At 39.6% G+C, this 26523-nt stretch overlaps 3 protein-coding genes and 1 long non-coding RNA gene across 4 annotated transcripts in view; 1 reads left to right on the top strand and 3 right to left on the bottom strand.

Annotated features, from left to right (window-relative positions):
• Nucleotides 1–26523, bottom strand: part of LOC308401934 (uncharacterized protein) — a 565304-nt gene that overhangs the window by 83099 nt on the left and 455682 nt on the right. The gene's annotated exons all lie outside the window — the stretch shown is intronic.
• ube2v1 (ubiquitin-conjugating enzyme E2 variant 1) lies at nucleotides 3828–11437 on the bottom strand. The gene is made up of 4 exons (XM_080891633.1): nucleotides 11370–11437; nucleotides 10485–10633; nucleotides 7332–7457; nucleotides 3828–5284 (listed from the first exon to the last, which is right to left on the bottom strand). The coding sequence occupies exons 1-4, from the start codon at nucleotides 11386–11388 to the stop codon at nucleotides 5138–5140; spliced, it is 441 nt and encodes a 146-aa protein (XP_080747759.1). The 5' UTR covers nucleotides 11389–11437; the 3' UTR covers nucleotides 3828–5137.
• LOC308403118 lies at nucleotides 19014–21381 on the bottom strand. The gene is made up of 4 exons (XR_013972861.1): nucleotides 21124–21381; nucleotides 20540–20586; nucleotides 20076–20168; nucleotides 19014–19442 (listed from the first exon to the last, which is right to left on the bottom strand). It is a non-coding gene; the product is annotated as an uncharacterized lncRNA (long non-coding RNA).
• Nucleotides 25317–26523, top strand: part of plxnb1b (plexin b1b) — a 94609-nt gene continuing 93402 nt past the window's right edge. The window contains exon 1 of the mRNA XM_080890989.1: nucleotides 25317–25665. The gene's annotated coding sequence lies outside the window, so the exon portion shown is untranslated. The remainder of the gene's footprint in view (nucleotides 25666–26523) is intronic.

Raw genomic sequence — 26523 nt, forward strand, 5'->3', positions numbered from 1 at the left:
CACTAGTGGGAACACAACGAATATGACTGCACATTTACGCCGACATCATCCTAGTGCAAAGACAAAAACAACAAGCATGCTACTAACTTTAGCCGAGTCATTTAGACAGCTGTTAGCACGTGATTCTCCTTATGCTGCTGAGAATATAGCCCAGAAGAAGCGGATAGTATAGCTTTTATTTTGGAAAGAGACATTTCTCTGTAATAAACTCTCTTTTCCAAAGATGAGTGATTCCTCAATCAGATACAGGGCTTGCAAAATCGCTAGCCCGACGTCCCGGAGCTAGCGATCTTTCCAGTCGGGCTACAAAAATCTCTCTGCCCTGCCCGTCGGGCTATTGTAGGAAAAATATATGTCAATGCTTTTGCATTCTTTCAGAAATGTAGCTGGGTAATTATGTCATTGGCATCGGTGAGCCACTGTCAATATGTGACATATTGAAATCGCGTTGCACCCCTAATATATTAGGGGTGCAACGATACACAAAATTCACGGTTCGGTTCGGTTCGATACTTTGGTGTCACGGTTCGATATTTTTTCGATACAAAAAAATGTTCAAGCATTTTTAATTTGTCATTTATTAAAATTATAAATATATATTTTAACTCAAAAGTACAGTTTTTAAATTTAACCCTAACCCTTGTGCGCGTTTTTTATTTTGACAGCGAATGCGCACCTGCGGACCACTTATGTGCAGCCCTGGTTATTTAGCTCGTCATATTGCAGCCACAGAAATTCTTTTGTCCATGAAACCATAAAGCTGCACTTTCTTTTTGCCTTATAGTCTGATTTGTCATAACTTCTCCGTTTTGTGGTAAGCTTTTCTTTGGCTGTCACTTCTTCACCCCGACCTGTCTTATTTGGCTCAGCAGAACTAAAATATATATACTGCTACTTTTACACACGGACTCACATAAGCTCAGCGATTCTCTGCGCGATCAACCTCTCACATGTTTAAGCTTGCTGCAGGAGATTTCACTTGTCATGTTTGCATAGTAAGCTAACGATTAATAAGACGATGTCAGAGGAATTGGTGCACAAATTATCATCACTCACAGATCAGTGCTGTCATTGCAAAGTGAAAGCAAAAAAACAAGCGCAAATTCAAACGCGATTTCAATATGTCACATATTGACAGTGGCTCACCGATGCCAATGACATAATTACCCAGCTACATTTCTGAAAGAATGCAAAAGCATTGACATATATTTTTCCTACAATAGCCCGACGGGCAGGGCAGAGAGATTTTTGTAGCCCGACTGGAAAGATCGCTAGCTCCGGGACGTCGGGCTAGCGATTTTGCAAGCCCTGTATCTGATTGAGGAATCACTCATCTTTGGAAAAGAGAGTTTATTACAGAGAAATGTCTCTTTCCAAAATAAAAGCTATACTATCCGCTTCTTCTGGGCTATATTCTCAGCAGCATAAGGAGAATCACGTGCTAACAGCTGTCTAAATGACTCGGCTAAAGTTAGTAGCATGCTTGTTGTTTTGGTCTTTGCACTAGGATGATGTCGGCGTAAATGTGCAGTCATATGACCTTAACGCCACAACACGGCAAATCTCCGTTAACGAGCTACCGCCGATCGCCCCGTGCATGGGGCTAGACGGCCAACACGTTAACGAGCTAACTGCGCTAACACACTAGTTCACACCAATGTAATTAAGCATTGCATGGCACATCCAACATACTGTTTTACTTTAGTCCATGACTCGCTTACCTTCAGGGTCATACGTCACATGAAAACCAAAATAATTCCAAACGCCAGATCTGAATGAGAGTGGGGGAGGTCCATCTTGCAAGGAGAGCTTAACTTCTGTCTCGCTAGCTTGCCCTGCGCTCTTCCTCCTGACTATGCTGTCTGTGTTGAGCGCTCAGTGGATCTGCGCTCGACAGTGCAGCCTAGGCGGAGTAGTCGAACACAGATTCACTGAGCGCTCAACACAGACAGCATCGTCAGAAGGAAAGTTGATCAAATAAATTACAAATGTTGTATTGTTCGATACATATGCGTACCGAACCGAAAGCACTGTATCGAACGGTTCAATATCGATACGAATATCGTTGCACCCCTAATATATATATATATATATATATATATATATATATATATAAAGTCACTCATTAATAAATAGCTGAAAAAGAAACATGTGTAGTTGTAGCAGCAAACAGTGTGTTAAGTGGATGCGTTGTACAGGGAGATGGCCTCAGGCAGGAAAGATTTCCTGTGTCGTTCAGTGGTGCATCATGGGTAATCTCAGTCTCTCACTGAACGTGCTCCTGTGACTGACCAGCATGTCATGGAGTGGGTGGGAGGTGTTATCCAACATTGTCTTTAACTTGGACAGCATCCGCCTCTCCGACACCACCTTGAGGGAGTCCAGCTCCATCCCCACAACATTGCTGGCCTTACAGATCAGTTTATTGAGTCTGTTGGCATCTGCGACCCTCAGCCTGCTCCCCCAGCATGCAACAGCATAGAGGATCGCACTGGCCACAACAGACTCATAGAAAATCCTCAGCATTTTCTGGCAGATGTTGAAGGACCTCAGTCGCCTCAAAAAATAGAGACGACTCTGGCCCTTCCTGTAAAGTGCTGTGGTGTTTTTAGCCCAGTCCAGTTTATTGTCAATGTGTACTCCAAGGTATTTATAGTCCTCCACAATGTCAACACTGACCCCCTGAATTGAAACAGGGGTCAAGTGTTTCCTGGTCTTCCTGAAGTCCACGATCAGTTCCTTGGTCTTTGCCACGTTGAGCTGCAGATGATTCTGCTCACACCACGTGACAAAGGAGTCGACCACAGCCCGGTACTCTGTCTCATCATCACTGCTGATGCATCCAACCACCGCAGAGTCATCAGGAAACTTCTGAAGATGGCAGGTCTCTGTGCAGTGGCTGAAGTCTGTGGTGTAGAGGGTGAAGAGGAAGGGGGAGAGGACAGTTCCCTGTGGTGCCCCTGTGTTGCTGATTACCTTGTCAGACACACACTGTGGGAGACGTACATATTGTGGTCTTCCTGTCAGGTAATCAACAATCCAGGACACCAGAGAAGCATCCACCTGCATCGCTGCTAACTTATCACCCAGGAGGGTCGGCCTGATGGTGTTGAAAGCACTAGAAAAGTCAAAAAACATGACCCTCATAGTGCTCGCGGGCTGGTCCAGATGGGTGTAGACACGATTGAGCAGGTAGAGGATGGCGTCCTCAGTTCCAAGACGAGGCTGATAAGCGAAATGGAGGGGATCCAGATGTGGTCTTACTATGGGTCGCAGCTGGTCCAGGATGAGCCTTTCCAGGGTCTTCATGATGTGGGAGAGGTCAGTGCCATGGGCCTGTAATCCTGGGGGCCACTGGGACGTGGCGTCTTTGGTATTTGTTCACCACACACCAGTATTCATAATCTACGCATACACTGGAGGTATTGTCACCCCTCGTGTATTTAAAAAAATACTCAAAAAAGAAAAGAATGTTCTGAGGAGGAGAGTTGATTATGTGAGCTGAGTGCTTCTTTTACCATACCCATGGGGGTGTTCTCCTATAAAATATGGCCATACTTAAGATAACTGAGAAATTTCAAACAGACCAAAGACACCATTTGAAGAACCATGTTCTAAAGCTTTAGTACACAGTGCAAATGTTTAGGTGAACAACAATAATTCCTCTTTATTTGCTCATGTCATCAGGATGAGTAGTATGAATCTGATCAATTTTCATCCATCTGTGGCTTTTTGAACCACATAATCAAAATAGTGAATCATTATTTTCAATTTACCATTTTTTTTTCTTCAAAACCTTCCATTTGGACAATGACGACACAAGCCTGTGGAAAAGTAATAATGTTTAATTCAAATAAAACCATGCAACAGGTCACCATAACCCTGATTAGATTCAACCCGTTATAAAATAAACATCCAAGTACATTGTGTTCAGTGGGTGATCACTGAATGAGAGCAGACAACTCCATGGAATGTACACAGGTCAGCCCAGAAAGTGAACAACCCAAAACGGGAGGGAAAAACAAAACAATCACAGCTGCTCCTGTTCCACGGTACAGTGACGATCCCGGAAAAGTGCCAAACACGGAAAGCACAAGGACCCGAAGCACCCCACCCACAGCGTCGACCCCCCCGCCCCACCCTTCCTTTCCCTCATCCCACGGGCTGCTAATAATTAATTACCATCACAAAGCACTATGGCACACAGAAGACAAGCCTGAGAACACGAGTGATGAGCCAGCAGTACCCTGCTGATAGATACGAATGTCTAGTAGCAGTTTAATTGTGTGTACCAGATATACACTTGTTTAAGGAAGGCCCCTCAAATTCACATCATCGGGATATCGCAGAAGCAAAGGGTAGATTTTTATTTCTATTTCAGGGAAATCTTTCAAGTATGGAGGCATCCCAAAAATGAAGAGCGCTATTATAGCTGGGGTTACAGAAGTGGTTTGTTTTTTCATTCAATCCATTATAGACATTTTGAACATGATTTGCCGCTGTTGCTGCTTTTCTTTTCCAACATTTACTCAATGCACTGACACTGACGGTGTGTTAAATCACAGTGAACAGCAGCAGCAAGACATGCTCACTGTCGTTGTAGTCCTTTGTTTTGTCACAGCATCATAGCTGTAAAGTCATTCGTGGATTACATTTCTCTAATCTTGACACTGGAATGATAAGCTACCAACAGTAAGAAGGAACCTTGAAAATATTCGTTGGAACTAAAGTACTTTGAATGGAAAAGTGGCTCAAGATACCCATACATCAGGGACTAACTGTCACCACATGTGAAAAGCCCAGAAAACACACATAATTGGTACACTCAAGTCATTTTACAATCTGGATGTAGAACACAAAGATCATAAAAAATAACATTATAGTAAGATGTACAGTATTCTTGTTTTGCAATGTCTGGTCTGCACTGTGAACCTCAAAGAATGATTGGGCACCAGGTCAGGAATCTGGGTTCACCTGCACATCCCTCTCTCCGTCCAATGGAAGGCTCCCGAAGGAGGAAGTGGGAGCAGAGAGTCTTGTGTAGTATGCATGCATGCACGTGTGTGTGTGTGTGTGTGTGTGTGTGTGTGTGTGTGTGTGTGTGTGTGTCAGAGAGTAATGAACAGCAGCAGGAACTTCAGTTGTTGTACACCTGGCCCTCAGGTGGTTGGGAGAGCCTGTTGTTTTCTTTCATCATCATGTGCTGTCTGAGCTCCTGCAGCACTGCCCGGATGTTGTAGGAATTCTTCCACCGGGACAGTGATGACACAGCCTTTAGGTCGACCTGAAGGGAAATGAGCAGAAGGATGGTGGAGGTGCTTTTTATTAAGTAACCAATGACCCTTGGTTCAATCTACATAGAAAAGACAATTATAGACAGAAACTGGTGTCACGACCGAATGCTTGATCCCATGTGGTGTTTCAGAGTGGACAACACATCTTACCTAGACTCAGTCTCCCTCTTCCCTCCTTGAATTTAATTAGTACCAAAATCTTGTAACACTCATTTGAAAGCTTTTGGGTGTAAGAACTTTCCTTCCAGAAACCCTGCGTACACACTGAGCAGATGCCACTGTTTGCTCCAGTTGGCCTCCGCTAAGCTATTGCTGGTCACTCCCTTTACTTTGGTCTGAACTCGACTCTTCTCCATAGACTGCAAATTGTTCAGAATGCGGCCGCTCATCTCCTTACTGGTAGTGGACGCCGTGTCTCTATCACTCCTGTCCTTGCCGACCTGCATTGGCTTCCCATTAAGTATCGCATTCAATTCAAAATCCTGTTGCTCACCTTCTGAATTATTAATAATATAGCTCCAAGCTACCTCATTGAGCTACTTAGATTATACACCCCTGCTAGAGTACTAAGATCATCTTCCCAATCACTTTTGGTACAGCCGAGATCCCGGCTGAAGACTAGAGGTGACCGAGCGTTTGCCTTGGCTGCACCTGATCTATGGAATAACCTCCCCATCGCTGTCCGCGAGTCTGATTCCATTCAATCCTTCAAATCGCAGTTAAAAACCCACCTATTTAGCCTCGCCTTTTCTACCAGTTAATGATTGTTTGTTAGTTAAATGCTTATTTCTATCTTCGGTCTATTCTTAACTACTTTTAATCTTTTTTTTTTTTTTTAAATGTTTGACTGTCTTATCCTTTACATATATTGTTCTTTTATGCTTTTATATGCATTTCTTTTGCTTCTGTGTTTTTAATGCCATTTAACCTGCTACCATGTTGGTACTTTGACATAGCCTTCATCCTCCCCTGTTACTTCATCTTACCCTCTTGCATGTTAAGCACTTTGGTACACCACTGGTTTTTAAATGTGCTATATAAATAACGTCTGTTGTTGTTGTCATAGACAAACGTGTAGTCTATTACGTGTCACGTCCAAATCCCAGTTTCAGACTGAGGATTCATCAAGCCTGCATCTGCAAAAAGTTCATTTATAAACATTCATAATTTTTCCCCCATCATAATTTTTATTATTTTTTTAATACCAGGTAAATAGCTGCAAATAACTGTTGTTTGCAAAACGTGTGCACAGGTTTTTAAAATTTACTATTTACATTTGGATTTCAAGTTATAAAAATGATTCGTTAAACATGTTTGTGGTTGTTACAGTAAAAAATAAAACTTTTTTCCTACCTGGATTTTATGTTTTTTGTCTGATTTTAGATTGATCAATTGTGTCAATGCAGTATGTCAAAATGACAACATAAGTGTAAATTCAGACGTGAGGTTGTGCTGAAAAGAATGATACCAAACAGGGCAAGGTGAACAGTTTTAAAGGTGGAATATAGAGGTAAAATCAAAAGAACTCAAAAACTGCCAATTATACCCTGGACCGCAGAGTCCAGAGTCAAATGAGATACAAATGCAAGTTTTCCAACTTTTTCCCCTGAAATTCCTCGAGTTCCATCTGCTCAAACTAAACAGCGAGTGAGTTTTTGAGTTCTCTGTAGAGACACAGGAGCCCTTCTAAAAAGCTAAAAGTCATGCTAGCTTTATAATGAAAGACAGAATAAGCACCTTTGTGCAACAGAATTCAACATGATAATTATTTTATTTCACTGGAAGTGAAATATTTTATTGAACTGCATAACCGCGCAGCACAAAAGCAGAAAACTGTTGAGTCTACCTACTTCCTACTACTCCTGAGACTCGAGCCATATGTTATACCTACAGCAGCAGCAGCTACAACCAGGAGCAGACTATTTGTTGGTTAATTATGTTTTTACTGCACAAGTCATTTACAGTTCAGAATCCTACCAAGAAAAACGTGTGAGTGAATATTATAACTCAGTCAAGAATATCTGCAGGGATACTTACCAGACCGTTTGAGCTGTTCACACCACTTAGGTTTATCTTGTTCACAAAGCGGACATGAGGAGGATGCTCAGGGTATTTGGATCCACAGTCTATTTTCAGACTGTAGATCCTGCCTTCATAGACAGTCTGCAATGAAAAGAACAGAAGACTGGTTAGCTCAAAGAATCAAAGTCTAACAAACTCTAATAAGCTCTACTGTCACCAGTTCTCTGGAATTAACAACTGCTGACATTAGAGCCCATTTAACTTTTTATTCTCTTTCTGAACCGTGAGACTACTGTGAGAAGAAAAAAAAAAACATATTGCATGCTTTACAAAGCCTGATAAAAGAATTCGGCTCAAAAAATAAACATTTATATTAAATCTGTCACTACAAAGCTTTAGTGAGGACGTGCTGATAAAGGTGCAGAGACATAGATGAAATCAAATAAGGTTCAACACTGACAGCAGCTCTTTTTAAAGTTTATGTTTGTTTACATTGTCTATAAGCCATCAGCAGTAGAGGTGAAATCGCTGAAAAGAAAAACTTGGCACACAGGAGTCACACTTTACCAACATTTGAATATGCTGTGGTAAACCAGCAAGGCTGCCATAAACAGTGCTGGAAAAAATGCAAGCTAACTAGTTCAGACTTCTCGTTATTGTCAACCACACACTGAAGTGATGCATCATCACACCTCTCTGGGGGGCAAAATAAAGCATGGAGGTGCAACCAAAGGCAGCACAAGCCCCTAAAACAAATGCTCATAACAAAAATAAATAAATAAAAATGCGTATTCCAACTTTCAGCACACAGAGTTTCCAAAACCTGAGGCTCAGTTACTCAGGGAACATTCACTGGGTAACTACTGTTTCAGAAATGACTATATGTGGACAAGCAGCTAGAGTGCTAATTCAGCAGCTACAGCTAGCAAACTGCACTCATAGACACACATTTCTGCTAATTAGTGCCATTTAGTAAAATCACATAAAATACTGGAATATCACTCACCAAAACTGAAGCATGGACTTCTATTATTTGTCAGACAATTTCTTTAAAATGCTGTAGAAGGCAACAACAACACAAAGTCGAGAGGTTGGACTACAAGAGGTGAATTACTAGACCACGATTAGCTCGAGTTCCCTGTGTCAGGACATCAGTCAATCAAAACAACCACCTCTAATCATTGTAGATTTCCGGAAGAGGGGTCATAACAACCATCTGCCTCTCTTCATTGGCAGTGAGGCGGTGGAGAGGGTGAGCAGTTTTAAATTCTTGGGGGTAACTGTGACCGAGGACCTGTCCTGGGGCAACCATATCACCTCAGTTGTACGGAAGGCCCAACAGCGCCTCTACTACCTGAGGAGACTGCGGAGCGCACACATTCCCAGATCTCTGATGTTGAACTTCTACAACTGTGCCATCAGCAGCGTTCTGACGTATGGATTTCTAGTGTGGTTCCCCAGCTGCACCAAGGCCGATCAGCAAGCACTCCAGCGGGTGGTGAAAGAAGCTGGCAGAATTATTGGAACAAGTCTGCCAGAGATCAGTAATATCTTCCCCACTCGCTGTCTGAGGAGGGTGCACAGTATCCTGCGGGACCAACATCACCCTGCGCGCCACCTTTTCCATCTGCTGCCCTCAGGGAGAAGGTACAGGTCTATACAGGCCAGAACATCCAGACTGGCCAACAGCCTGTATCCACAGGCTGTGAGGCTCCTGAACTCTCTGCCCCCCTCTCACGGACAATAACCATATCCAACTTCTTAATAGCAATGAACTGGTCTGCATTGGTGCATCATATCTTTATTCTCTTCCCCCTCCTGCCCCCCCCCCCCCCCCTCTTTCTTAAATAGATAACTATCATATCTGATATCATATCTCACAGTACAATAATATTGAATGGGTTGCATTGTTGTATTTTGTCATGTTTCTCAGGTCTTTGTCTGAATTTCTACGAACATTATTGCTAAGGATTGTCTTATTGCATTGGAGTCACACTGGGTTAAATATGTACACTTGGGTTTTAAGGGGTATTTATTATTTTCTTCTTTTTTTTGGGTTGTATGGAAGCCCCAAACGCAATTTCATTGTTCTTGACAATGACAATAAATAAATAAATACTAAATACTAATTTATACAGTGGTCAACACTGCTTAACACAGCTATAAACAGGTATGCTGTAAAGATGGCCATTTTAACATAGAAATGTAAGGAGAGTAACACTTTTTAGGCAGCTCCACATTCACCTCTTTTTTTGGACCCAACTCGTGATGTTTGTAAAGCGCACCTGTCCACAGAATCAATGACTTCCATTCCAACCTCTCCACTATCATGGACAACACCGAAAAGCTGTTAAAGGATGTCAGAGACAAGATTATAGAGCTGCACGAGGTTGGACTGGGGAAAAAGACCTTCAAAGGTAAGACGCTTTTGAACATCTAAATAATTGAGAGAAGGCTTGGGAGAAAGTGCTGTAGTCAGATGAAACCAAAATAGAGCTCTCTGGCATCAACTCAACCCACTGTGTTTGGAATAAGTGAGATGCTGAGTATGCTCCAATTGGAAAATCAATGTTTCCTTCCTTGGCTGTATGTCAGTCTCCCTGGGCAACACCGAACATTACCAAACTTCAAATTGTCCCCAATGCATCCACTGGAGTGAGAGTGAGTGTGTGATAGTTAGAAATAAGAGCTACGGGAATGTGTGTGTGAATATGGCTTCTAATAAAATAAAAAAATAAAAAAAAGGCTCATCCAAGTACCAGCTTTACAGTGCTGTTTCTCTCCACACAGAAACACGGCACTGTAAAGCTGCATGTATGGCTTACAACTTGTTAAGGTTTTCAAAGTTGGCTTTTCTAATATTTGACTTTTTCCTGCCTCACCTTCATGCACATTATATCTTGTTGAATTAATAATCTTCCTGCTGACACAAGGGTGTGACAAACACAGCTTCAACAAATCATATCGGCTCGTGAAATCTCTGCTTGTGAGCAGCACAGCCACATGGTCAAACAGAATCTTTACCGTGTGGTTTGCATTTTATTGTCTTGTGATGTTTAAAAAGAAACCCCCTTTTAGTCAGCTTCCAAGGCAGAAAGCCCAGTGGCCGACTGAAGAAGATCAGTATTACATACTGAAGTGTTAGAGCAGGTGCTTGACGTGGCTCACCTTGGCAGGGCCAATGATCATGCCATTCCAGTGAGTTAGCATCATGTCGTCATCATCTGCAAGGCCCCAGCTCACTGTACCGTCTCCAACTCCCTTCTGACCTTCCTCCAGTTCCTCCAGCAGCCGAAAGCTGCGGGGAACTTTGACGCCTTTACAAACATAGACACACAAAACAAATGACAATTAGGCGACTTCTGTGCCATGACACGACGCAGGATAACCCACTGATTTCTTTTAGAAAGGAAAAAAATAAATTATACTGCTTAGCTTAGTTTCAATCAATCTGGTCAAATTTTTCAACACAACATAACCAGAATGAAGGAGAAACAAAACTACACTGATCTGAATAAAATTAAATGTAATCAAATACAGAAGCTCGACGCGTTGAGTAAACAGAGACAATTGCTTCATTTTGTTTGTAACGCTGTGTTTTCAAGCGCTTCTTCCGGAATGTTGTGTCTCCGGTGACTGAGCTTACAGCTAGCGCCGAGCAAAATACTCATCTAGCTACACATCAAGCTAGCTACGGGCGTCACCTCAACTATTACCACAAAAACGTCATAGTAGACCCTATAAATGCCACCTGGGATGAAAACTTGATTGTTTTCACTAGAGAGACCCCCGATGATTACAAAACGATATAGTGTGGGTGTTGCAGGCGGCAGAGTAACGCTCAGGGACCGTGGGCCAAATTAGCGAGTCCTTTAGCTAACTAACCAGCGTTAGTAACAGCATTTTCTTGCCACCAAAGTCCAGTTACAAACAAAATATCACTACAGCGATACGCTTAGGAACCGTTCATCTACTCTGGTGCTAAATGGGAAGCTGGGCATTTTCGCTCTAACTGCAAATCACGACAATATAGCACGTAAACTGTCGGTTTACCTTGTCCGGCGACTGCCATCTTTGTCACTGCTTTACGGAAGCGCGTACGTATGTTAAATATCGCTTGCGCATGCCCGCCCGAAAAATAATTGAAATGTATTATTATGATTATTATTGTTGTTATTATTGTTATTAATGTTATTATTTTACTCCTTACCTTAAAAAGCATCGACATAAACTAGCTTTCTAACACTGCCTCTTTAATAACTTGTTCACGACAAATATTTTTTAAGAACTAATCGACACTTTTATTTTATTTATTTTTATTTATTTGAAGGCCAGAACACGAGCTGAACTCACATTTGATTTGTCTTGGAACAATATAAATAATATTGGTACAATATCGGAATAGCTCACGCCACCGACACCGGTGTCTAATTCGTATGCGACATCGCCATCTACTGGTACAATATCGCCAATGTAAACTTGCGGAATAGTCTTAAGTTCACATTTTCTTGCCCCAGAACATCTTTAGAGCGGTTAGCACAGGATACCGTTCTTTATGAAAGGAGAGGGGAAAATGTGGTCCTATAATTCATAGCAACGGACCATTTATGAAAATGATCTACACAACTGGCAAAGCTACATGTACACGGTGTTGTAATTTCATTTTCCACTTCAGACCATAATCTGCTAAAATATATTTTAATTTTCAACAACGGGCTGATGGACTATAGTTGAACATCACACAACCATAAATGTATATACACTCTCTAAATCAACATTATGACCTCGATTCATTGATTCACACTGGAACATATCCAGCTGGTAAATATGAAAAATAAAAAGATGCATTTAGTTTTATGGGTTGAGGGGTAGATATGGTTTAATTACTACAAATGATTGTGATGCCAGTGGCAGGGGGATTTACTCACAGTACGATATAATCTATATGCAAAGATCCAGCCGGTCACTTCATACCCAGTAAATTAGTATCTCAAAAAGCAGACCCAAAGAGAGTACATGAGGGAGAGGGTGGTGTAGGCCTACTAACTACAATAAGAAAAAGTAAGTGCATGTGTTTCTGTCTGAAAATAGCAAAACAATTCAGATCCGCGAGAGGAGGGTGAAGGAAAATGTTTTTAATATAAGTGACAAGTTTTCTGATGGAAATCACTTTGCAGTCTGTGTGACGTCATGAGGACTGAGACTCAAATACAGCACATGATTTATCCAGATACAGCTGCACTATTACCAACAAGTCCACCTTATCAACCTGATACCTGACAATGAGTTTTAGGTCAGCACTGAGAAGCAACAACGGGAATCAAATACAACATTGAATAACAAAACTTCAGATATAAATCTCAAAGCCAAGGACCATCACAAAATCTAATCTTGAGTTATTATTTTAACATTTCTAACTTTACTTAAGAAAAAAACAAGTTTACAGTCTGGTACAAAAATAGTTTTGCTTTCCTTCTTCAACTCTGGAATAGTAAGGGTTTGGCCTCATAACTGAGTTAATGCCAACAGCAATGGCTATAGCCAAGCTCAATGCTAGGCATCACTTCAGTGATTATAATTACTGAGCTGCACCTCTGACTCTTGGTGAGTGAAACTACAGTCAGTCATGTCTGATGAGGACATAGCATTAGCTTTAATGTACTGTGACAGTGTACAATGTACAACACTGTAACATTAAAGTTGTAACTTTAAAGCAGGACTTCACATTCAGCAGCATGGTATGTTGACTATGTGCATCATTTACACATAGTCTGTGATCACACCATCCAAAGGGATTATTACCAATGTTCCGTTTTGCAGTGTTAGTCAGAAAGTGACTGGCTGCTCCCGTACGGGATTAGAACGATGCCACTTTATCCCATAGTCCAGCCAATATATACGCAGCTAATCCACATCGTTGACAGGCTATGACAGCGTCTTTATGCGCCAACACCGGTGTTTTAGCGAGCAAAGCGGCTGATGTGGAGTGAAGCCACGTTAATGACAACGTGTACAACCACTGGAGATGTGAGCAGGACAGACGGAACAATTGACGGAAAAAGTGTGGACTTTATACCAGTTTTTAAATTGTGTTGATCGGCCACGCAAAACCAGAGTTATGATAAAAATATCTGCAATGTTTGGTTTTCTTCCTGAATACTATCGCTGTTTATATTTACTGCGGGAAGAAACGGTAAAAACAGCGTTTTATAAGGAAAACGCTCTAAAGCCTGTGAGCAAAAACAAAACCAAAAAACTCCACCCTTTCCTATTGGTGGAAAAATGTACCATGTGGACCAATCAAAAACTGATATGGCAGCATGGCCTTTAGTTGTTTAGGAAGGGGGGAAGTTTTAGGAGTGACAGCTGTGTTTTGAGATGTGAGAGATTTGCGATGTTTAGCGCAAATCTTGTGTAGTTAGTGTGTAGTTAGTGTGTAGTGTGGTCAATAGTGTTGTTGTGTGTGTCAGAACAATGAGGCAACTGCTGAGTGTTACAGGTGTTACAGCAGTGATACATCTGCTGCTGTCAGGCCTGCAGGTATCAGGCTGTTGTTCTCCTTCATCTCATAGTGGACAGAAATTATTTTTTGGAGTGAACAAATAATTTGTGTGGCATCAGATTTGATGCAGAACAGCTGATTGTTCTGTAAATAGTTTGAAATGTTTATTTAATAAAACCGCCTTGGCTGCATTTTTAGGTAAACAGCTGCAAAAAACTTTGTTTGCATAACTCAGTTACTTTTTTGAAGAAGTAACTATATAATTAATTACCCAACATTGGTCATATATATATATATATATATATATATATATATATATATATATATATATATATATATATATATATATATATATATATATATATATATATATATATTTATTTATTTTTATTTATTTATTTAGTTAACATGCTACACAGGTCATGAACAAGATTTTTTTACATTTTCATTGTAAGTGGGCTAAAGCAGTTAATTAAAAGTAGTCTAACATAAATGTAAATACTGTAATCAGATTATTTTAATAAACCATGTAGCTTGGATGCTGGCGTGACCACAGTGCACATGCCTGCTGTTTCTCACAGTGGTCCAAGGGACCGCTCAGGGAGTTTGTGTGTTCGCTCAGACACGTGAAAAATTAGAGGGAACATTGGTTATTACTTTTTCTGTTTTTTATTCAGTGCTTCACTGAATTTGAATACTTTTTACCAGCAAAATTGCAGTTGTTTAAGTGTTCATGGTTTACATTTCCAGAAAATCGTTGATAATACCATCTTCTTCTTTCTTAAATCGAGTCGAATTTGGTAGAATTGTGGTAAAGCTCAGTTGTTTACTGTAAAGGGTTGTGTACATCTTCATTTTCTTGTAGGCAGGTGCACAAGAGGAATTATCCCTAGGCAGAAAGTAAAGGTGACGTTTTACCCGTTGCAGAAGTAAGGATGGAAACAGTGCATGTTCTTTCATGTAAAAGATTCAAGCCTGTAGGAGTTCACTCTCTCTTTCTCTCTCTCAGCTACTTATATTCTGAATTTTTGTTCCCATCAGTCACAATAGAGATGAGACTGGACAGCGAGTCACATATTTGGGTATGTAGTAATGAACATACTGGGGATGGGGGAAGGTTGTTCTCTGCTCCACGCCTACCCACACCTCCCCCAGTCATGCACTGCCTACCAGCCAGTCTCCCAATCAGTCCTCCATCCCCCATCATAGGCAGCCACCGAGCTCCTCTTTCCTCTCTAAGGACAAGTGGCTTTCAGAGCAGAGCCTGTGTGTGTGTGTGTGTGTGTGTGTGTGTGTGTGTGTGTGTGTGTGTGTGTGTGTGTGTGTGTGTGTGTGTGAAAGACACAGAGAGAGTAAAACTTGGAGATGAATGGCTCAGTGTTTTTCACACGGATGTGAATGCAATGTGTTGCTCTTGACCGACAGGCGTGCTCATTCACACTCTGCTTTCCCACTTTTCCATCTCATTTCTCTGTCATCCTGTTATGAATACAGGCTTGTGCTCGGAAACCTTCACACAGTCTACACAAATATCTACACAGACCAAAGTGTTAACTTAAAAGGTAACAGCAGTCCAACAATAACACACTGTTTTATGGTGCATTTAAACTAAACACTTCGTGGTCTGCAGGAGTACATTAGGACACGTTCCAACTTGTCTCAGCCCTTTTCTTTTACTTCATTTCTCTGTTGCTGAGGCACTGGCAGAATCCACTTTAGTCAAACAGTTTTCAGGACTTCTTTTTACCAAAGTGTTCTGTGAGTGGAATTTAAGGAAACAGTTGAATAAATTGGTGAGAAAGATAATAAATCATTAGTTTCACTGATTAGTTTCAGTGTGAAAATAGTGTAAATCTCATCCTATAGCCTTAATAACATGAGATCTCAACTAATCAGAACGCCTACTTTGGAGCAATGTGTCCACAGCATTTTCTTCCACCGTCATCAGGGAGTACTCAGATCCTTTACTTAATACCAGAAATATAGGAATACTGCTTTACACACAAAAGCCATGGCATTACCAGACCCATAACTACCAGCCAATAGACATCATATCATAGTGGAATTAAAAGCAGCACTACATGAAATGAAATAAAAGAAAGAATATTGAAATATGAAACAGAATAAAAGTTTAAGTCTGAATGAAATTCAATACAGAAACTAGAAGAACAAAAACAATAACTCATGCATAAAAACTGAAAAGTGGAATTAAAAGCTGTGCAAGAGTTATGTTTTTAAAAAGCACAACACAAAGAAGACCTTGTGGTAGAAAACATGTCTTTGGCTGTATGGAGAACAGAGCATCACAGCCCGAAGAGCTTAATCACCCCACAAAAGTCATTTGTAGCCTTCACTAGTGCCATTTCTGACTGAAGCTTAGCCGGTTCAAGCAAAAGCTTTTTAACTAGGAGCAGCCAGCATGGAGTACATGTCCTGCTATAAATTAATCATATTTAAAATTGAACAATGAATTAATGACGAGTCTATCCATGGTCAGTTTAGTTAGAATGGAGTCTGATAGACATGTTGAAAGTTTGGAGGAAGGACTCGTGAAAGTTAGTTTGGAAAGGCTGTCTGTAGTCACTGAAGTTGCTGTGTTGAATGGTACAGTATGGTGGAAGCATTTAGCCCATATAGCTCTGAGGCTATGACAATTACTGGCATGTCAAGCCTTCTCACAGCACAAACTCCAAATCCCAACCTTCCACCAACATTCTACAATACACCAACATTTAATTAAATAAATATATACATACATTTGACCATTTTCATACAATTAAATATTTTAGATGAAATATTCTACACTTTACCCTTACACCTTAACATTTGCCCAAACACCCTGGAGAGGACACAGAAAAGACATGTGACACATTTGCCTAAGTTCTCCTAAATGGTAAACCTTATTTGCTCCCAGTGACTATTCTTTCCTTCTCACAGACAACCACTACATTTCTTGATGAGGAGCAGCTGTGCAGGACCTGGAACAAAGGCTACCTGCGAATTGTTAAAATACTCAATAAATATTCAATAAATAATTAAACCTCTTGTGTGCCAATGTTATTGATGTGCAAATATTGCTTAACCCTCTGGGCTCTATCCTGGCCATTTGTGGCCACTTCACTTTTCTTTTTTCAACCATTTTCGTTCTGTTAATGCAAGTGGAATGAAACTTCCCAAAGGTGTGTATTTCTTTCAGATTTTTTAATTTTCAACATCAGCTCCTTAATAATATCAATAATATTCACTATACACCATATACACTATATCATGCAATTTAGGTAAAATTGCTTTCATTCTAAACTCAACACATGAAAATTGTAGTTTTTAATGTTTTTTTACCAAATTACATCATTTACCCATTTTTGGCCAAACAAGCGATTTCATGTAACATTCCTAGTTTCTAGTAGCGGCCTTTGATGGCCTACCACACTCCAATAGACCAAAATAATGAAACAATTTTGACATAGGTTTGATCTTAAGGATCTAATAGTTTGTGTTTGTGCATGACATTGCAGCACAAACATGTATTTGCAAGATAGACTGGAATAAATAATGATACATTAAACATTACATAGGCTGCAGTGAATTTCTGTGGATGCAGGATATTGAGCTTTGAGGTTCCCAGTCAAACTCAGCTTTGAAGAACATGTTAAAAGCAGTTTTACTCTTGTATTTTTCATAAAAAGATACCATACCCAAAATATTAACTCTAAAAACAAAAACAAAAAAACCCCAATCACAGGACATTTTACAGAGTTCAAACCTGCAGCTGCAGCTGCAGCTGCAGCGCAAACAACAACAAACACAGTTTGTAAACGTGTCCTGGAGTTTCTGCAGGTGCAGACAGAGCTACTGCTGTAAGTAAGCCTAACAGCTTCCAGATCATTTATTCTGGCTGTATGGCAAGAAGGTCATCACTGCTTCAAGCACTGCCTATATGATCTGGTCAGAGAGCAAGGACAGCAGCAGTCATCTGTCCTTGAAGAAAAGTCATCTGCCCAAGATGAAGAAACTTCCTCTCCAGAAGATGAGGGGACAATCTCCAAAGAAGCTGACTGCATCACCACTGATGAAGAGTACTAGCCAGTGCCTGAATCCTCTTCTTTGGGGGAAGATTGGGGTTGGGGGGCATGGAGGTGGAGGCCGAGCAGCTGATGGAAAAGAACATACACTCAAAAAAATAACTCTTTAAATGAACATAAAAAAATCATGGAAAGAATTTCCACGTGATTAAATTGCTTTATTTTAGCATTATGCAATTCTGTTACTCCAACTTAATGCACTCAAGTTGGACCAACTTAACCCTAGAACACTATCGCTGGGTGAATTACACCCGAGAAAATACATTTACATGATTTCTCTCTCCTGCAGCTGTTTGCGTGTCGAGGAGCCTGTGCCATCACCAGGGAAGTCTCAAATGTCCCAGGAATAGGTGGACCAAAGACCAGCTTTCCAGAGTCATTATTTTGTTTTAGGAGTTTTATTTTTCATTTTGTTAGACATGGCACAGTTGAAAGTAAAAGAAGACCACTCTAATTTGTCATGTGTTGTCATATTTTGATATATTTGATTACTTTTCATTGGTTATATTATATCGGGTAAAAATCACCCGGCATTAGTGATCGTGTTACTATTTATAGCGATAGTGTTCTAGGGTTAATTAAAGATTGATGAATCAACGTATTTACTGCATTTTGATCCAATATATTTTAATAGTGTTGATCCAACTTAAAGAGTTTTGTTCCAACTCAATTCAGTAGGTTTTCTCCAACTAATTTACTAAATTTGGTCCCAGCTTAAGTTAATTGAGTTGAACCAACTCATACAAATTAAGTTATTCCAACACAAGTCTTTAATGCTAATAGAAAGCAATTTAATCACGTGGAAATTCTTTCCATGATTATTTTAAGTTAATTTAAAGAGTAATTTTTTGGAGCATTTAACAAAGTCTAGAGCCTGGTTAACATACATTTCACTATTACATCTAAAAGGTAAATAAAAATTTGTCATACACATCTTTTTGTTTTCTCCAATTTATTGAATTTATAGCAAATTTCACATAATGTATAAAGAATACATGAAATGCAAGTACAAGTTACATAACAGAAAAAAAGTAGTGGACAAAGTGGAAAGTTAACCTGTTAAAACAATTTTTTAACAACAATGAATGGCTGAAGCAGGTGATGACCAATACAACTACTTTGAAGGTCAACAGATGCACTTTCAAAAAAGAAAATATCTGCAATTATTTTAGGTTCATGGTCCAGATACATGGTGTAGCTGTTGTAATGGGAACATTTCTCAACGAGAAAATAGTGTTTTGAGAACCTGTACTTTGTGTGCTGTTGGATAGTTCGTGTGCATCTAATTCCATAAGAATCTTCTGCAGGACCTCAAAGGTGTACCTGAGTTCCAGAGGGTAGCTCAGGTTCAGTGAATAGACCAGACCAAGCAACATTGTCACTGCAAAAACTACATTGCCCAACTCACCCATCACTTCCACCCCCTCTAGAACAATCACAACATCCTGAGGGTCATCGCCAGGCTCCGCACCCTCTGATCGAAAGACACAGATTCCAAAGACTGTCTCTGCTATGGCAGTGGCGATGCTTTTTATCAACTTCCTGTGACAATAAAACAAACAAAAAAAAGATAATGATTTCTCACTAATGTCCATTGCAAACAGTTTTAAAAGTAAATATCTGTTTTACATTAATGTAAAATACCTAAAAGCTTTATTCATTCAAGCCTTATAATAATGTAAATGTAATCAAAAATGACTGCCCGATATTTTTCCTGACTCATGAGAAGTTCATTCAATACCTCAACAATGTCCTGTCTTTCAAAATCTTGTGATAGGGGTGACTGTGGCACAGGAGGTAGAGCAAGTTGTCTACTGGTTTAATCCCTGGCTTCTCTAATCTGATACTAAAACTATCAATGGGTAACATACTGAACCCCAAGTTGCTCCTGATACATCCATTGAAGTGTAAATGTTACATAAAAATCTTGTATGAATGTGTGTATGAATGAGGTTATTATAATGATATTATAATAAGGTTAGTATAAAACACTCAAGAATGGTGTGTGTAGTATCCAGTGAGAAACTTAAAGCTCTTACTTTTCCTATTTTAAAAGGTATTTTTTACAGCCACCGGTAATTTATAGGAAAACCCCATCCCCTGAAACTTTTTGTATGTAGTTCAAGCTTATCTTTGATCATCTCCTTAGTTAAGGATACAGGCAAGTTAACATACCAGGTAATTCTTCACCAGCTTCTCAGGATCTTCATTCAGGTACACGCAAAGACCTTTGGCGATGTATTCTCTTCTGATTTCAACAGCATCAGTCTTTATACACAGAGGGGGAAAAAAACAAATATATACGGAAATCCATCTCAACGACCTAGCAGTGGGATTAAAGAACTTTTAGTTGAATTACCAGGAATTTGTGAGAAATACAGAGGCTATTGTTTTACAGTCTTAATCTTTTCAAAATAGTATTTATGCATTTTAGACAAGTCTGTCATTTTAATATTGTTTTGTAATTTGTGTATTAATTTAATCATGCCATACCCCCAATTCAAGAAAGTTTAGATGATGTGTACATAAAATCAGAATACAATGTTTTCTTGGTCTCAAAACTATATGTCACTTACAAATGAATATATTACATTTTTAACATGGGAATGTGATAATTTTTAAGAAAAATATTAGCTCACCATGAATTTGATGAACTGGCCTGCCAGCTCTCCAGACCTTTCACCACCTGATAAGATTAAACATTTATTATCTTTACAGGAGGGAACTGCAAGTCTCCAAGTTTATTAAGTAGAAAAATATTTAATTTCAAAAAAATTAAAAAACAGGAAAACATATCTGTTCATGTTTTGTCTTTCCTCCTCAGTGTACTAAAAACACATAAATTGTTAAATAAACCACTGTCCATCAGTTGCAACTTACAAACTTACAAATTTCAACAACCCACCAGTAAAATGTAAATTTATCACAACAGTCTCTGTGGTAGAGCCAAACTAGCTTATGTGCAGAGGTTAAGTTATAAACAATATCTATATTTGGAGTAGCTAAGTCTTTCATATTAGGCTATCGTGCTAGCATGACATTGTGCTATATTCTTGCACTAACATGTTAGCTAGCTAGAATGGCATAAACAAACAGATATTTTTTAAAAAAACAAAAAAAAAACAAATGTGAATAAATAGAACTGAAAAGAATCGACAAACTAATGATACCTTTGTGCAAAAAGTATTTTCATCAAGATGGATAAAGATAGATTCACTCTTACCTTTCCAAGATGACCGTGAAGCAAACCATGTGCTTTCCTGCCTCTTGTTGTTTAGAATCTCACGTGATCTTGTGATATCGCGAGTCTTTAAGGCAGCTAACCACTCTTGTTAGATTTTATCATGTCATATCAACAAGAATAAATTTAAGAGGCGCTAAGTTGGTAAATTTCTTGTAGATCTTATATGATTTTATTACGTTCACCTTAGAAACATAAATTCATTGTGTTCAAATTACATGTTAGAGTCTTGTAAATGCAATAACCACCAAATTTCACTTTTTTGAGTGTAGGAGCATTTTCTGAGACCGAGGAGAGTGACTGAGTGGATCCCTCATGAAAGGAAAACCACTGAAGAGAGACTGCTCTACAATCCAGTGCCCACTGGTATCAAACCAGGGCTCAGCCTGTATGCAGTTTCATGCATTAGCAGCCTGAGATCTACTTTTGACTTTTTTTTATAACAAAGGAGATCTTTTAGCTGCTGTGCACCCTTACAAAGCTGCACGGGAGGCCAAGGTGTGAGGATTGGAGGATTATAGATGAAGTGGAGATGTGAGCCTAAACCAGAATAAAGCAATACATAGCATGTTGGATGACAACACTGGAAGTTCTCAGGAAGTAAAGAAGGGAAAGGGGTTCAGATTCCAACTGACGGAGGAGCTCCGAGGACAACGTCTTTCCTTTGGTCACCTTGGCAGAGGAATTCCTCAGATGAAAACTGGCACAGGGGAAACAACCCAGAGCTTCCTCCCCAGCTCCTCCAGTTGCAACAGAGGAAGATTTTGTTGTCTGTCTTTGGCTTCACCAAAACTACCACAGCGATATCCCACATGCCAAAGCAACGGAGGAATGTGCTTCTTTTGACAGCAACACACAAGGAACCAGCAGTCAGTGATGGGGAATAAAGGATGCGTGAAAGCAAGAAGCAATCCTGGACTACAATAGGCACAAATATTGCTTGGATAACTTAGAGGGTGTTGGCACCTCGAGTTGTAGAAGGAAAACTAACTGATGGCTGATGGCTCTTTTCTCCAATCTCCTGGATGTCTTGGGATACGATGCCTTTGTCCCACCGGAAACAACTTCACTGAAGTGGGGGAGTCCTCTACAACCTACAAATGAAGAGTGATGCTGGGAGAGCTGGGACACATGCTGGTGACCTCAACAACTGCAAGACACACTTGTCCCTGATTCTCAGCCACTTCTGCCATTGATCTCAAGATACATTAGTCTGAACCAGAGTGTGACCCACACCCCACCAACGAAATGAGAAGAAGGTGCAAAAGGCGCACCTCCAGGATTGTAACAGCAGCCCCTTGTACCAGGTGTAGAAAGTGTGCCTATAAAAACCACTCTACTGTGGTTAGTACATCTTGCTGCTAATGAGGATGCACACAGAAGAACACACATAGTGGAATATAAATTTTGATCATTTTATTGGTCATTTCAGTGGTTATTTGGTCATTAAATTGCTTTTCTGGCCAATAACACACCTTTTGTGATTTTCTTTTTGGTCATTTATCCCCTCCCCAAAGAAAAAAATAATAATAAAGTAAAAATAAATCATTATTACTGTTACTGTTACTGACCTGCAATGATGACCTGCATCATTCATATGCTAAAAAATCTGAACTTTATTACTATTTTCCCCCAAAAGCGTAGTAATAATACATAATATTATTACTACGCTTTTCAAAGGGTATAATATCTGAATTTGAATTATGTTTTGGTTTTCATGACTAGGACCGGTGCTAATCTAAAAAATCAAGTCCAAAAAAGTGGAAATTATTCTTAATATATATTAATTTTATAGCATTTTGTAAACGTAAACAGGGGGTGGCCATTTTTGGCCACGAACAAGCTGAGAGGGAGTTTTTATGTTTTTGCTCTCCCTGCACAAAAATAACAATGCATTATAATCAATGTTGATGTGAATCAATTACATGCCCCAGACTCTACTATTAATAATACAAGAAATTCCAGTAGCAATGCAATTATAGAAAATTGCGAGATGTGATGTTGTCTTCCAGCTAGTGCAGTGGACAAACAAACTGGTGTTTAAAGGGTTAAAAATGTGAAAAGTAATAACTATTTTATATTTATGAAAAAAACTGAAGTTAGTTAAAAGCTTTATGCAGAAAAAATGGCAAAAAAACCCCCATAAAAGTAATAAAACCTAATCTGTTGGTGGACACTTTTGGCCACAAACAAGCTGAAAGGGTCGTGATTTTGAACAAACCCAGAGGGTTAAAGTGTGATGTTACATAAAGTGCTCCTAAAGTGCTGTACAAGTTATAATACAAGTAAGGGAGTACTCTTCCTTACAAGGATAACAAGGCTTTTTAAAATGGGGGAACAAACCTGAGAACGGCTTGGACCCAAGGGCACTGGATGTCTCTGGGCCACTCACCTGAAGGAGAGGTGCTTGATCAGTCATTGGTTGTGTTGTACATGCAAGCAGCCAGAGAAGGGTGATAGATTACAATAATGTTTAATATTTTTAATGTGCATGATATAAAGCTAAGAAGCTAAGACTATGAAGTGGCATGAAAAGAAAACAGGAACCCAACCCTATATTAATAAAATGTGGCTTCTATCTTCTCGAGAGATATTCTTGTGTAGACTATATGTAAATATACTTTCTTTGATGTTTCAGTGAGGTTTTGAGGATCTTTGCATAATCAAAAAGAAATAATTCAGTTATCTGAAATAGCAATGTCTAAAAAATATGATCTTATTTTTTTTTGCACTAATTTCATCTGTGCTGTAGTGTGTGCATCGCGTACAACTCTTTTGTGACACAAAAAGAGCTCCATGCTCTGGATGCAAATGTCCCTGATAAATATACATGATTATTATAATATGAGTGTACATAGTGAGAGCAGAACAGACTCTACTGTCTTGTATTAGAGCTCGGGGGGATTTAACAAGTGCCGTGGTGGGTGGGGCTGAGTGTGATCTTTGAAGTTTATCTAGCTTCAACCCTCATTACAGGAGAATTAAAAAGGGTAAGATAAAAGGCTTCTTTTCACAGGAGAAGACAAAGATTCAGAGAGAGACTCTCCTTGAGGATAAAAAGTGTGTGGAGCGGGTTTTGTGATCTCTGTGTGGTCTCTGTTGATCCGCAGTGTGACATGGCATCTCTAAACTGAACAGTGGATAAGAACTGCACCCTGAATAACACCACAGTCATCCCACACAACAAACAGTTCCAGTCACGCTGACTTAATGTGTTGTGAATGTTTGTTTCATGGTTCACTATAGTAAACAACTGCTGCTTGTTTGTTTTTTCAAACCAGTCAGCAAAAGATTATCTATTAATATTTCTGTATGTTGACTTTATGAATTCTCAGCAACATACATTTGCAATATTGAAAGAGTTATTCTGATGATTGTGTTTTTATCACATATTTGGCCCTTTGAGTCTCTCTGAATATATTTGATCTCAGATAGATTCCTGGGGCTGGAAAAATGGACGTCAGTTTTTCTTAAAGCAGGACTATTTGATGTAATAAAGTCTATGGTCACACTGGCAGATGTAGTCCATGCATGTTTCCTGTTGGCCAGAAGGGGTCTGCCATGCATCAGCCGGCTCTCTAGCAACTGATGCTGCATTCAGGAACTGGTGGAAGTACAGGCTTTACACTATTGTTATTGCGTTCAATAAACTTTCCATCCTAACAGTCACTGGTTTTTGTACTACAAATATGAAAATGGAGTGAAAGTTATCTATTTAAATTCGCAGGTTGTGGTCTGGTGAACAACAAAAGACAAAACCACTCAAAATCTTTTAAGAAGCACATATTGGTGTTGGTCAAGTTACTTGAAAATAGTAATTAGTTACTAATTACTCATTACTTCTCCAAGAAAGTAACGACTTTACTGATGACTTATTTTCAAAAGTAATTAGTTACTTTATTACATAGTTACTTTTTAAAAACATGATACACAATCTGAATGCGTAATAAAGCAACAGACTTTTTCTATTTTGTCTGCAGCGGTCATGTCAGTGGGGGGATCCCGGGGTTTCTCTGTGAATTTCACATTCTCACTGTGCAGCTAAAGCTGGTCACTGCTATTTAACACAGATTACCTTACGTTCGCACGTGGTTATGTAAAATACGAGGAGCACTTGAAGGGAGCGTCATGTGTCCTCCCTTCGCCAGCCCCCTTTTTACGCCTGTGGAGAGCTGGGCGCTGAGCGAAGTATTCTCACTGTTGCTTACAGGGCGCATGTGGAGGCAGAGAGCTGCTGAATGAAACCAAGCAGAGAACCAGGAGAAACTTTTTTTTTGCTACATGGAGTAACCACGCTGTTTTTCATCAGTAAATTAGGTGTGTAAAGTTGTGAAAGTTGGACGCCTGACAGGAAATTTCCAAGCATGGACTGAGCGGCAGGAATATCGAGGAGGATTCGCTTTCTTGCCCGCTAATTTGTCTGCACAAGCACCGGCTGCGGAAAAATTGGATACTTTACTAAAACTTCGCTGTAAGGAGGAGTAAACCAGAGCTGAGTGACCGAAGAGTTGTACACAGAGCACGGTGAGTGTGGGTGAGGGCTGTGCTGTGAGTCTCTGAAAATCTGTCCCATTGAAATCAAACTGGGATTTTTTTCCCACTTGTTTTCCTCTAAGTGTTCAAACTTCTGCCTTGTGATCAGTAATGTCGGGGAAATGGGTGAAAACCTTTATTTACCAATATTTATGTGGATTTCACACAAATCCACACACACGTGCTCCTTATTGGTTATTTACAGACTTTTCGCTATTAGTGGTGGAGCAGTTGGAGCAGGTTGATGAGAGTTGGGTTAGCTAGCGTTGAAGTGAACTCACTCCGTACACGTCCTCCAGGAACCGCTGCTCCACTCCTTGCTTTTTATGGGACATTATGCGTCTTTTTTTTTATTTTATTTTATTACTTGAGTGCAAATATAATTTTTTTTAAAAGTCACCCCCCTTTTATTTTTTTTTATCTGTTGAGTGTTCGGTCCGTTGATTTAAAAAACAAAACAAAAACAAAAAAAAACAATTTCTTTTTCATTGACGAAACAAATTTAGTTTTTCAAAATAAAATGTCAGAGTCAGTTTTGAGCCCAAACTAGCATAAAAATATTTAATCCCATCATAAGACAACAGTTTGTTCTCAACGCGAAAGTGTTGCCTGGAGAGGCTTTTAATCGGAAAACCAGAAGAGAGAGATCTTGTCCTCATCTATTAATGATATTCTTTAAAGGCAAAGGTCAGATCTGGGTCTGTGTTAGTTTGTAGCTGCTTGTGTAAAATGTCATTATGATATTAATATACACTCTGGTACAGGTGTCACGGGGGCTCTCCAAAAGAGGGACTGTGAGTGTGTGACCATGGATCATGCTCGGCCTGTCTTGTGTAGTGTCTTTTATTG

This window comes from Rhamphochromis sp. 'chilingali', assembly GCF_963969265.1.
Source record: "Rhamphochromis sp. 'chilingali' genome assembly, chromosome: 9".
In the NCBI taxonomy this organism is placed as follows: Eukaryota; Metazoa; Chordata; class Actinopteri; order Cichliformes; family Cichlidae; genus Rhamphochromis; species Rhamphochromis sp. 'chilingali'.